This window comes from Haliaeetus leucocephalus, unplaced genomic scaffold (assembly GCF_000737465.1).
Source record: "Haliaeetus leucocephalus isolate CR32 unplaced genomic scaffold, Haliaeetus_leucocephalus-4.0 Scaffold545, whole genome shotgun sequence".
NCBI lineage: Eukaryota > Metazoa > Chordata > Aves > Accipitriformes > Accipitridae > Haliaeetus > Haliaeetus leucocephalus.
This window is the reverse complement of record NW_010972981.1, coordinates 1,694,374-1,708,342: the sequence shown is the minus strand read 5'-3', so window position 1 is coordinate 1,708,342 and position 13,969 is coordinate 1,694,374. Positions and strand designations below refer to the sequence as shown.

Genomic DNA, 13,969 nt, shown 5'->3' with positions numbered 1-13,969 from the left:
GCGCGCCGCCCCGCCCCGCCCCGGCCCCGCCCCGCCGCGGCCGTCGGGGAGTCACTCACCGCGCAGTGCCTGAGGGGCAGCGTCGGACGGGCCTGCCGCCATGCCGGCGCGGCTCCTTTCCTCCGCCCGCGGCTCGGGGGGACCGACGGCCTCCGGCAGCTGCGGTGGGACAGAAGGGGACGGCGCATGAGCGAGGGGAGCCGAGCCGGGACGGGAAGGGAAGGGAAGCCCCCGGCCTGCGCCCCCCGCCGTTGGGACCCCGAGCCTGAGGGGGGGAGGGCCAGCGCGCGTGCGCGCCGCTCGTGCCGGCGCCCTGCGCGCATGCGCGGTAGGCGCCGCAGCCCGCCGGCGGAGGGTGCCGCTGAGGCGGCCGCTAAAGCCGGGCGCGGGGTGGGAGGCGGGACGGGGGATGCTCACCGATTTCTTTCTCCTGTGCCTGCGGGTTGTCAAGGTCCTCCTCAGCCTTTCCACCTGAGCAGGGTCCTCACCCAGGAACTCCTCCTTTCACAGAGAGAGAGAGTAGAGCGAGCTATGCTGTGGGATAGAGGCTGGTCTTGCCCCCAGGCCCACGGAGGTAACCTCTGGTCTATCAAAATACCCGATTTGAGCAGTTTTCTGCAGACATATATGTTCTACTGATGCCGTTGGCAGGCTATAGTCCTGATGCTGGCTGAAGTTAGCACACGCTGCTGTTCGTTAGCAAGGTTAAACCTTACTGACAGGTGTAAAGCATCTTGCCTTATCTTTACAGTTGATCTCCTCCTACCACAAAGAGGTTTCTGGGGCTTTTTCCCCCCCTTCTGACATTTTATTGATAGCACCAGTCACAGTTCAAACATGATCACTTCAAAAGCATTTCTGCTGGTGAAAAAACAGGGTGACTTTCTGGTTTTGCAACCTACTCAAGACTAAATATATTTAACCAGTAATTTGAAGATAATTTAATCAACTAAGTGTTGGATCAATATGAAATAGAATAAAAAATGCACATTAAGGTTGCCATACGGTATCTACGGTTGCAATGTATTTGCACAGGAATGAATAATGATGCAAAGCTGCATTAATTAGAACGGTACTGACTGATCTAGGGTTAACGAGCTTACAAGACACTCGACTTACTTATTTCACTTTTTGCAGGTTACACATACAAAAGATTTCTATTACTCTCAGTGGAAAACCATCATACGCCATTTTTGTCTCAACGAGTCAGTTGACACTAACCTCCATGATTATCATCTGGGATTCTTCACTGCGGTTCATCTGGTTGGTGGCTGACACCTGGCTGTCACAAGCAATGCAGCAGTTACTCATGAGAGATATGCTTTAATACGTGCCTAATGATCATGAGATAACATTCCATATAACCTTTGCACCCTGAACACTCAAATGACATGCCATTTACCATAGAGCCTTAGTACTTAAAAAAAACCATATTTTTTTCAGAATGGAATGGTTAAAAAAAATGCATCCATTTACTTAATTATTCCATATAACAGTGGATAATGTGGGCCTGTACACACTGTATGAACACTCCTGTTACATTTTGTTTTAATAAACAAGCCATCTACAGTCCATAAAGTCAGCTGCAAGACTCTGATCACCAAGACATGTTCAATCCCTTTTTTCCTCCACTTCCAGCATTGGGCTTGGTTGGGGTTTCAATTTTACCAAACCTGGAACCCACCAAATCACTTCAGCTTTGTTTACACTAGAAAGTCACTGTATTTGGGTACAAGCATGTAGGAAATTTTTTAATTTGTATCTGTACAACTCAATTCATTGTTACTATTACTGCAGGTTCCTGTCCTGCTTTACCTTTAATTGTCAGGAAAGCAACCTCAGCTGTACTTGTTCCCTGCACAAAGCTTGCGCCAACATAGCTGCGCCAGTGCAAAACCTGAGTGGCAATGTACTGAGCTAACAGATGAAGCAACTTGCAACAGCATAATTTTGTCTGGATTTCAAAATCCCCATGAAACAACTCACAGGAGTAAAACATGGGGCCTTTTTCTGTACCTGGCTAAATCTCCTCTGGCAAGAGGGCTAACAGAGGCCTGCACAGGTCAGCTGTTGTTTCCCCATCACTTCTTTGTACTGGGTATGTACAGGCTCATGCATACTCACCTCAAGATGTGCTTCCAGCCCAGGCTAGAATATGAAGAGTGATCTTCATATTCCTCTTTATCTCTTAGGAGATGCCTAATAAAAAAGCAGAAGCAGCAGGGGAGGAGCAACGTGGTTACCTCCTGCCCGAGGCTTAGCCCTTACCAGCTACTAGCTCCAAGGATTTTCAGGTTTCTAAATAAGTCTCAACTAGCACAGGGAGCTGAACACACACTAAACAAGTGGTTTTCTTAGACGAATGTGACTATGTCCCAAACCACTTGTGCATTCGCTTCAACACCAATTTCCTCAGTATCTCGCACCAGGGGTAAGGGTGATGTACCCCAAAATGGCAGCATTTCCTTGCTGCAGGCAAGGCTCATCAAATACCCTCTTCATGGCACAAAAAATATAGCATTGCAAGAAGCAGCAGCATTTTTATTGCTTGGCACATAAAGCTCTTTTTCATATCAAGCTTTGTGTATCAAATTTAAATAGTCTTTCCTAAAGGCACATGTAAATGGAGAATGCTGGCAACATAGCAGAAGGGCCTTATGGCCGCTTTCTTTAACAATTTTCTAGCATTTCTTGAAGTTAAGTACTATAGCAGGCACTTTAAAATGTAGTAAACAACTGGATGCAAGAACTATAAAGCTCTCCATTAGCTCAGAGGCAGTTTCCAAAGCACTACAACTAATAACAGAAACACAGTGAAGTTTCTCTCCTATTTAAAAAAATAATGACATCAAAAGTACCTAGAAAATAATGTTGGATTCTTAAATCTGTCTCATTCATGAAAAGACACAGAATGTGGTGATATTGAAACAGATCTAAAGGAAAATGTTTCCTACCTGGGTTTTCTTTTACAGCAGCTTTCAGAGTAGTCAAGAGCCAAGCACAACTCTCCCCCTAGCAACAAAGCCTCAGCTTTGCTTTTTAAAGAGCAAGAGTCAGATTCTCCTGCTTAAGCCACTGAAACAGTTCCGGAAGACTTCTTTTTTGTAAACAATTTCTTTTACACTAAAAGGGAAAGTAATGAATAAAGTATGGGGAGGATGAAGTGATTGCAGCTCCTGCAAACAGCAGTACATCTCAGTTACTGGCAGTGACTTGGAAAAAAAAACAATCCATAGTATGTTTTTGCTTATTTCCTCCTAACTTTAAGTACCTAACTTTGCTAAATTATCTGACAATTTCTGTGTACTTCTTCTGCAGGTAGAGGAGAGGCACAGAGTGTTCTTGGAACGTGTACGATTCAGAGCAGTGATTTCTGATTATCATTCATTGCGGAAGAGATGGTCTCACTCTGTTGACTAAAGGGAGATGGTTAAACCTCTTAATTCAGACTATATGCCAACATTCCAGCAAGTAATTTTTTTTTTTTTAATTAATTTCACTCTGAAAAAAGTCCCTGACATCAGTCATGTAGGGATAAATCCTTGAAGTGGATGGTTAGTAGCCAGTTGTTTTCCAAGTGCTGTCTCTGTTTTCCAATGCATTAAAAGTACTCAGGAGCATTAACCGAAGCTGTATTAAGGGGACAACGATGCATTATTCTTTACAGCTGACCTTTACAAATCAGCATAAGCCTCAGCAAACTTCTTAGCATGTCATTTTGGGGAAAAATAATGGGAAACATAGCAGAGTTAAAAAAGGTATAATCTCTCAGCAGCTGTAATTTGCAAACACAGGCTTTTTGCCACACCAGGATTAAAAAATATATCCATAAATGCTCTGAGTCTGGGGAATACAGATCCTGAAACCAAAGTAAGACAAATCATAACTTTATAAAGTTATAAATATACTTTAATACTTCCATGGCAGAAAAAAGAAGGATATAAAGGCTTCATTAGGGTTGTTCTAGAGCCTGCTTAAAGGGAAATACAATCCTTAAGTCCTGGTTAGAGAAGCAGTGGAGGGATGGGTTATCTGCTTGTGAAATGCTCACAACCAGCTTATGTAGATACTAGGAATGGCAGAAATGTCAGCACTATCAGACAGTTTGTAGAAATGTGGATTGTCTTATATATAATTCCTAATTTGTATAGGTACAAAGCAATTTATAGTTTTCCTATCAAATCTGGAGAGGGCTCTTTTCTGCTGCACTGGATTGTTGACAAGGTAATTTCTTACATTAACATGTGTATTAGTATCTTTAGTACAACCAGAATAAACAGTATTGCTGATACTAAATGGAGTTGTTATTAAACCTATTTATAATTGTCTTTATATAAACAGTCCCTATAACATCTGAAGGTCTATTACTGCAAAGTTTTAGTAGCTGGAATCACATGAAAAGAGATGGCTAAATTGTTTCCCGTTTCTGAATACTGTTGTAAGAAGGAGGTCATGGGAAGAAGTAAACAGTCGTAGATAAAAAGATTGGGAGTATGCATTTTTAATTGCTAAAAGAGGAACTATCACAGCTAGAAGACACCTGACATGACAACAGCTTTCAAGAATGGGAAAGAAATGTAATCAAAAGACAGGTTTCTTAGGCTAACACATACGGTACACAATCTCCGTTATCTGCTAAGTCTTATCATATGTGGGACTTCAGAAATGATCCTGTGGGTGAACCTTCATACAAAGTTTTGGCAAGGACTCAGGTTCAACATCTTGTTTTGCTAATAAGTATGTGTCCCAACAATTTATTTCAGTCTCAGAAGCACTTGTACAAACAGTTTAAATGATGGACAAATATGAACAGCGTTATATAAGGAACATTACTATAATACCCTAAAGGAGCAGTGGGGGACCTTGGCTTCACAGGATGGAAAGCTGCTTAAAAACACATGTCAGTACAATGACTCTACTCACAGGAGACATACAGAATTCAAACCACATATGTTTCCTGAGGTGGGGAACAACTCATTTTTCTTGGTCAGCATTATAAAAACAAAGGCAAGCCCAATGTCATTGGTTACACTGGACAACAGATTTAGTGCTCCAAATATGATGATGTGAGCTGCTCTGCCCTGTTAGATGTGACACTGTCACACTTAGGCATAAACCGTTGTGGTGTCAAGGATGGCCTTTAGCACAGGCAGGGTAGGTGGCAGCTTGTAGTGACCATGGTGCAGGTTGCCCCAGGAGTGGGCAGGCTAAGGGATCACAGACCCCAAGTTTGGCATTAAAACAGTTTTAAAATGAATAGTGGACAATGAACAGTAGAGTTTATTCTCAGGCTTTCAGGATAATGTCAGGTTTGGATTGCTATATATGCCTCTTTTGACCTGCCTAGAATCAAAGCCAAAACTTGTAAAAACAAATTAAAATAGAAGTGAAACTGCAAATCTTACAAGCCATGTACAAAATCTACAGAATATGAGTACATGCTGCTGTGTTCTTAGAATAGGAGTTTCAAGTACTATGTGCAACTCTACAGTGATCCCAGTTTCAGGGAGGTTACAAACAAAGAACAAACTCTGCTCATCTTGATTATTTTAAACTGATTGCACCTTACTCCAACATGACAGAAATCACAAATAAAATTTCCTGAAATTTGTCACACGTGATTTAGAAATGTGTGTTCATGTACCAGAACATGTGACAGAGTGTGGGTGAATACAGGTGGTGTGTGGAAGGGACATCAGCATCAGTGAGAGGCAAGTTTTGAGATTATTAAAGGGATTGTTCTTCAACTCAAAAATTTTAAATCCTTTCCACTGTCTTCTGAACCTAGGAATAACACTTTGTTGAAAGTAGAGAAAGAAAAGGGACTGCTGGTACATTTCTTTCATACAATTAACTCGTTTCTAGAAATCCCATCTGCTTCTTGCTAAAAATTGCTTGCTTTAGAGCCAGCAGAGAATCATACTTCGTTCATGTTTTTCAAGAATTCAGTAGTTTTTGTCCCTTTGTTAACATGACATAAACAAGGCTATTCTTTCACAGAGATGGTTTTACAAATATTGTGTTACGTTTTGTATTATGGTTAGGATTTTGACAGGTGCTTTAAAGTTGAAAAGAAACAAATTTATGATTTTTTTTTTTTTTGGTATAAGAAGAAACACTCTGGGATACATTCAGGTTCTTTACACCTAAAATTAAGTATCCTTAAAAAAATTCAGTATTTTATATATACTTGAGTGTGTTGAATTTGGAGGCATGAGAGGACTATCTAGCCCACCTTAATACACTGTAAAATTTTCTGGAGGACAGCCAAGTTACTGCAGTTGAAGTTGTCCCAGGAGGAACTTGAGCCATATTTTATGAAAGGTCTGACAAGAAGTCACTTCCATCATTATAAGGGTACTTCTATGTTCTCATCAATCCACATCTTCTCTCTAATTGTGAGACATATAAATTGCCAAATTAAATTACACCAATTTTTCCACTTAGTGGATTGTTCTTTAAGAGGAGACATCTTATTTAACTTTTGCCATCCCAAAGTTAAAGGCTAGCCTAAGTTAGTCATGTAGATACATGTAATGTGAAGAGACAGGTACCTCCAGATTCCTCCTTTCTTAAAGTAGGTGTCTAATACAGTGTCATCCAAACAGAGATTTACCCCACCTATTTCTTTGCACTGATGACGGAAGAGCTAACAACTAATTTAGCCTAGGCAATGATCTTTGAGCTTTTAGATATTAAAGTCAGGTAAGATAACTTTTATACTAATACTTGCTGCTGCAGGAACAATCTGCATAAAGGAAAAATCTCCTTCCACCTCTTCCAGCAGCTAGCTGCTGGATTGTACCAAAATAATTATACTCAGAATTGAGGGATATAAGCCAAATGCCAAATAATCCAAGACACCTTTTTCTTTTTATATATTTACTATTAAAAGATATGTGTATAATACGTCTATTTAATTTTTCTTTTACTTTAGGTAATAACTTTCATGAATTGATCTGATGTATTCAGCTAGGACAAAAGCAGGTATCAGAGACTGAGAATTTCATGAGAGTGCTTGCAAGTTTCTTCATGCCAACATGAGAAAGAATCAATCCTCTGAAATTCAGAAATACTGACGTAATCTCAGTTTGGAGTGTTGACTTACAGGGAAGTGAATATAACCTCTAAATGCTCTCTGAGCTGAAGTCCAAATGGTTTATACTGAAAGGAATAAATTGTTTCTTGAAAGCAATGTAACACTCATTGAGAAAGATTGTGGTATATTGCTGTCTCAAGTCTATTTTTCTCCTGTTTACTATCATGTATTATTTCTTGGATGGGATTCATCACGTCCTGAAATACATATATAAAGTAAGCCACATTTCCACATAAAACTGAAGTTGCTACTGACCAAATTGCTTAGTACAGCGTCAGTATAGTTATCCTGAGTATGAATTACCTGCCAATGGATAAATTAAACCAATTAGTGAAAAGTAAATTATTCAGTAAGTGTCTTAGTGAATGAACATGAACGGAACATAGTGTGTGACCTGTGGAAAGTAAATAAAAATAAAGTAATATACAAACCGCACCAACTAATGAAACATACTTGGTAGGGAATGAAATAAGCTGCTTGTCAGTTTTATATATTTTTGCATATCCCAAAAGTACATAAATGGTGAGTCCTGGTTTCAGCTGGGATAGAGTTAATTGTCTTCCTAGTAGTTGGTATAGTGCTATGTTTTGGGTTCAGTATGAGAAGAATGTTGATAACACTGATGTTTTCAGTTGTTGCTAAGTAATGTTTATACTAAGTCAAGGATTTTTCAGTTTCTCATGCCCAGCCACCGAAGGCTGGAGGGGCACAAGAAGTTGGGAACTGAAACAGCCAGAGCAGCTGACCCAAACTGGCCAAAGGGGTATTCCACTCCATGTGATGTCACGCCCAGTATATAAACTGGGGGGAGTGCGGGTGGGGGGATCACCGCTTGGGGACTAACTGGGCATTGAAGGTGGGTGGTAAGCAATTGCATTGTGCATCATTTGCATATTCCAATCCTTTTATTATTACTATTGTAATTTTATTAGTGTTATCATTATCATTATTAGTTTCTTCTTTTCTGTTCTATTAAACCGTTCTTGTCTCAACCCACGAGTTTTACTTCTTTTTCCCGATTTTGTCCCCCATCCCACTGGGTGGGGGGGGAGTGAGTGAGTGGCTGCGTGGTGCTTAGTTGCTGGCTGGGGTTAAACCATGACATGGTGTTAGGTAGATTTTAAAAGATTTGAAGAATGTAGGTAATGTTCTCAGTATTGATATCTATTAGTAACTATTTCCTCTACATTGTATGAGCATTGTAAAAAATTCTTTAGGACCTATTGCTCCTGAAAAAATTGTATAACAGCCTAAACTGTATGGACATGAATACCGGTAGTGAAGAAAGTGAAGGTATTTAGTCAAAGTAACATACTCATATCAATTGGAAGATGGAGTTTAATGTTTGATTAGTTATCTAGGTTAAAAGTTGTCAGCAATGGAACATGCGACTGACTTCTTCCTTGATGTCACTCTACCAAGTATAAAGAAAGTCTGAAAGAATAAAAGGTTGTGGGGAGCTATTTTGTTTCAAATAACTTTTTTTTTTACTTATGTATATTTACATACAAATATCCCAAGTAAATATATATATATATATTACTTATGAAGCTCAGGAACACTAATCTTCTTAATATTGTTTGAAGGTTTCCTGGTGGTCTGAAGTTTGTGTGAGTTCTTGCAGCCTCGATCAGGAAGCCTAAGAGTTTGTGCTGCAGCAAAGACATGCTTCCTCCTGGGAGTTTCTCCTGGTGATACTAATTTCTGTCTGCTGACTGTAGGCAAAGTCAAGATGACTAACTTGGTCTGGATGCCTAATTGTATATGACACTATGGCATGTGTAGAATGACATATATATTGTGTAGAAATCTTAGATTAATTTCAAATTTAATCCCAAAGAGATTTTGCTCTTTGTTATCCTACAACATCTTGAAACCATACCAGATCTCCCGAGCGTAGTGGTGTAAATAGTGGGAAGACTTCAGCCCAAGATACTTTCCATATAAATTCAAATTTAGACAGGAATACTTGTAATGAAATATCATGTCATCAAAGTTGATCTATTTTCAAGTAAAATAATAGCAATAGCAATGATTTACTTCAGCATAATGGCTTGAGATCCTGAATGAGGGCAGGGACACATGCTACTCGTATGCATATGTTGTCCATACATGTAGTAAAAAGATTCTTTTTGCCAAAACCTATAGGAATAATTCAACAGAATAACTTATTTTTAACAGTTCATGCCAAAATATTAAACTGTTCAAATAACTACAGAATCCAAATGGGAAAACTTAGGGAAGCTAAAATGACTTTTCTATGATTGTACAAACACAAATCTAAAATTATTAAGTAAAGGGAAGCAATAACTCTTGGTTTACTTTTTCCCATAATGTCATTTTCAACATAGGGGTGGTTAAAATATCTCTTTTATATTTATTTTGTTTTTACAAGATTATTACGTGGAAGCAGTTTGCTTTTAGTTAGGATTGCAACCAGAAACATTTCGTTATAAAGCCCTATTTTTTCTCTATTCAATTGTGAAAAATTAGTTTTGTCTGAAAATTTCCAGAATTATTATAACTACCAAACATGTTTCTGTAGATTCTGAAGAAAATAGGTCATACTCTTTTCTTAAGTTTGACTTTATAGGAGATTTTCTAATTCTAATAAAAATTGACTTCTAACGTAAACGTTCTATTGATTCAAATGTCATAAACCTATTTCCATTTTTTTTTAAATAAACATGTAATTAAATACTTCTATTAGTTGGTTTTGCTGCATAATACATCTTATAGGTCCAATCCTGCATCTGTTGAATTATGCTTCTTGGAGATCATGGGCCTGATACGATTGTCCTGTCCTGTGGAATTTCATTGCAGACAACACCGAGCAATGCCAATGATAGTCTTTGTGCCTTGTATAGGCATTGATGGCTGTGAAGTATTGGCATCAATCATTGTTGTAAATGATGATCGGGCTACATCTTGCACTCGTATTGTGCTTAATTTGCAGATGTATAAATGATTGTATAGCACAGCAATAAACTGAGTCTGTTAAGTGTTCTCTTCCATATTCTTCACAGGAAGCAGCCCTTGTATAACACTAATAAATTAGATATCTAGTTAGAAAAATAGTACACTTTTGTCTTCTACCACACATCTCTCACTGTCAAATAAAATAAGGGTTGTACAGGCATTGCCAGTTTGATTTGTGGACAGGACTTTGCACCTGTTCACTGCATAAATCAGCAATCACGTACTCAAAGACATGCATGTTAATGCATGGGAAAATGAGGGCACAGATACAGAGTGCATAGACTAATGTTCCATACATAATTGTAGTGCTCATTTTGCAATCTCAGCGGTATTTTTGTGTAATTTTATTTGGTTGTAATTTTCTTAATTAAGTCAAGTACACAGAAAAAACCCAGAAATTTCCCTCCACCTTGGTCATAAATAAAGTGGGATCAGGAGTTGTGCAACACAGACCACTAGCATTTGAAACTATCTGAATAACTGTTAGAAATAACAGATTACAGGTTTCTGTAAATCTGGGATGAATAAAATAAGAGTGTAAATTCTTGGAAAGTGAGAGCACCCAACTAAAGATTGCCAGTCTTGACTTAAAGGTGTTGAATGCTGGAGAACTCACAATGTTCCTACTTATTTTTACAATGATTGATAGCTGCCACTGGTAAAATGGGCTCCTCATTTCCAGTGGGAACTGGTACAGTTTCTCACAGGTGGATCTTGCTGTGCTCCTATCTGGTAGAAGGAAGTGCCAGGTACTACCAGAAATTTTATCTCCAGATGGGCACTTGCAGGCTGTGATCAAATCACCTCTTAACCTCATTGATAAGAAAAATAAATTGACCTTGTTACATCTCTTATGTAATCCACACGGGTAGAATTACAACCCCTTTTTTTTTCAATCTTCAAGTTTTTGAAACATTGACAGAATTAGCAGCTTCCTAAGTAACTACTCTTTACTTCTGCTTGTAATTCCATTTATCATACACCCAAAGGGCTGTAGCAACAGCCTACTCTGATGACTCATATTTAGCTGATTATCCATGAGGTCCCAGGTACCTCTTCCAAGTTCACTGATTTCCTGAATGCAGTTTTTCACCTTGTGTGTGACGTACATTTGTTTCATTGCATTTGCCATATTGGAATATCAGTAAGTCTGCTTTAATGATGTGACTCAGTTTGTTCCATATAATTTATTCTCATTATTGGTTACTGTTCTATCAGTTTTTCGGCATCCACAATTTTCTGCAGCAAAAAGTGTCTATTTTCTTCGGCATTTCTCATAAAGATACTGAATAGCATTGAAAGAACAGCAAACCCACTCGGAAATACACTGAAAATACCCATACTGAATACTGATTGTGTATCTCCAAGTTTTCAGATCTCCAGTTTTTAATTATTTTATATGTTTAATACTTTGTTCTGTTCTTTTATGGCTGTCAGTGGGCAGTCCTCAGCTAGTACAAATCTTCAGGTTAGTTAATTATGAATATCATTTGTTGGTGTAAATATCAGATGGGACTGTCCTGGTGACCTGTTCAGCTGCACCAGACATTCCTATTTTATTCCTTTGCTTTTTTAAAATCAATGTTTTCTCTTTTTTTAATGCATTTCCTCTCTTAAAATGACCAAAGATGATATTGCCATCAGTTGTTCAATTTTACTTTAATGTCATATACAAAATATCCGTTCTACATTGCAACTTAATATATTTTATATAAAATCAAATGTACAGTATCTTAAATTTGTTTAAATAGTATTACAAACATAACTTTCAGGAGGAGTCAGTCCTGGAGTGATGCAGTCTTTTTTTAATTACAGTTCCTTTTGATATCCCTGCTGTTCAGTAAAAAATCCAGCTTAGATTCTAGAAGGATTTGTATGAGCTCAGGTTTGGTTTCTATCAAAGCAAAAATATACTCCCAGATTATTTTTTTTCAACTTTGTGTCCCCTACACAGCTAGATAAAACCCTGTGCTGGGGTGTCCAGTTTGAATATTATTTGCCATCATCTGCTTCAGAGCTCATCTTCATCCGATAAAGCGTCAAGGTAATCTGTATCAACGTATAAGAGAAATCCAGAAAACAAACTGTCTGCCCACGTTGGATCAGAAAAGAGACCGTTTTGGTCAGTGTAGAAGATCTCAAGCCATACTTCGTCTTCTGGCTGAAGGTAGATCACTGTGGATCCAGAAGCTACATCGTGGTTGCCTGTGTTCGCATCAAATGTCTTTATCCGGTACTTCCCATTGTGAACCAGCCCAATTGCAAGATGCTTGTTTGCTAAGGTGATATCATAAGAAAAATAATAAATCCCTGGGATGGCACAAATAAACTTCCCTGTGGAAGGGTTGTAATGCTCCCCCTCATTGAAGAGGACTTTATTGAATACAATTGGTAATCTTTCCTCTGGGTAGCTGGTGGTGATGCCAACAGAAAAGGCAGATTTCAGCACTATCTTTCCACACTTACAGACCCCTGGTGCACCTGGCTCTCCTCGGTCTCCTTTATCTCCCTTAGGTCCAGGTGGTCCAGCTGGACCTACTTCACCTTTGGCACCAGTCAATCCTCCAGGTCCTTTTTTACCAGACTGACCTTGGTCTCCTTTCTCTCCAGCTGGTCCTAATGGCCCAGTCTTTCCTCTTAAACCTTCAAAAACATTTTAAGTTAGTTAATCGTTGCACATATCATCTCAGTAAATGATTGTGTGGGCTATTGTGTGTGCCTGAACAAACAAGAAAAACACAGTCAGAATGTCAAAACACTCCAAAAATACTTTCAAAATCTTCTAGTAAGCTTGCAAAAGGAATGGCAGGTTGGAACAGAGGACCAGGGTACACAGCCCAGAGGTCCTTTGTTTCTATATTCCTCCTTTTCTTCATACGTCTTGATTACACATTGAAAAATTTTATATGGAGTCAGTCCGTTGCTGACTGAACTATGGGCACTGCTGATGGAAAAGACCACAGCATGGCTACCCATATAATGATAATTGTGCACCAAATATCTCCTACTATTTGAGCATTTTTAGTGTGTACCTAAATACTTGCTAATCTCTTATTCCTGGCTAATGGCACAAATGAGACTGTTTATTTGACACCACACATGCTTCATTTTTCACAAACTATTTCTTAGCATCTATGCGCAGGAAGGCTATGCATTTACATTTATTTACACAGATTTCAGTATACGCATATTAAGACATAGCTAAAATATATCTGCATATTTTCTTTCTCTCACTATATATACATGCATCACACTTAAACCCACACAGGCACATACACACATTTATCATACATATATATATGCATAACAGTGACAGTGAAAGGTTATACTTTGTTGTACTAATGTGTTAGGTTACACAAGTATTCAATACCTGCACTCCCTTTTTCACCTTTTTCTCCCTTCCTGCCATCTCTACCATCTCTTCCTGGAAGACCAATGCGTCCGTGTGGCCCGGGGGATCCGCTGGCTCCGGGGGGACCCGCAGGGCCTGGCAAACCAGGGATGCTACAGATGTATCTGGTGTAGTAATTTTCTCCTTTGAACTGGCTTTGAAGAGGTTGTTCGCTTGTGTAGATGGCAAAACTTGTAATGTAAAGCAACACAAACATCCTTGGATCTGGGAAAAATACATACGAATAAGACTATTTATGCATATTATGGCACTCTAGTCACATGCAGATGTCTCTGAATATGCTAATAAGTGTGACACTGCAGTGCATTACACACAGGTATGCATGAGGAGAACAACCTGGGATTTCTGCATTACCAGAATCCATGTAGGAGGCAAGAAGGAAAGTCTGTCAGCTTGGACCTTCTTCTGGTCACCATATATGTTACTGTATGTCTTTCAAGTAGCCTGTAGACTGACATAGTATAACTGGCAAATACCAG

General features: G+C 39.0%; 1 protein-coding gene across 1 annotated transcript; it reads right to left on the bottom strand.

Moving 5' to 3' along the window:
* Positions 1-11,724: 11,724 nt before the first annotated feature.
* On the bottom strand, positions 11,725-13,686 carry C1QTNF7 (C1q and tumor necrosis factor related protein 7). The gene is made up of 2 exons (XM_010576802.1): positions 13,449-13,686; positions 11,725-12,721 (listed from the first exon to the last, which is right to left on the bottom strand). Exons 1-2 carry the CDS (start codon positions 13,684-13,686, stop codon positions 12,090-12,092), a joined length of 870 nt encoding a protein of 289 aa, XP_010575104.1. The 3' UTR covers positions 11,725-12,089.
* Between the last annotated feature and the right edge of the window lie 283 nt (positions 13,687-13,969).

Excerpts from the sequence above, each read along its gene's own strand:
- C1QTNF7 (XM_010576802.1), bottom strand. The coding sequence starts at position 13,686 with ATGTTTGTGTTGCTTTACATTACAAGTTTTGCCATCTACACAAGCGAA. Across the intron at positions 12,722-13,448 it reads AGGTGAAAAAGGGAGTGCAG|GTTTAAGAGGAAAGACTGGG; the intron begins GTATTGAATACT and ends ATGTTTTTGAAG.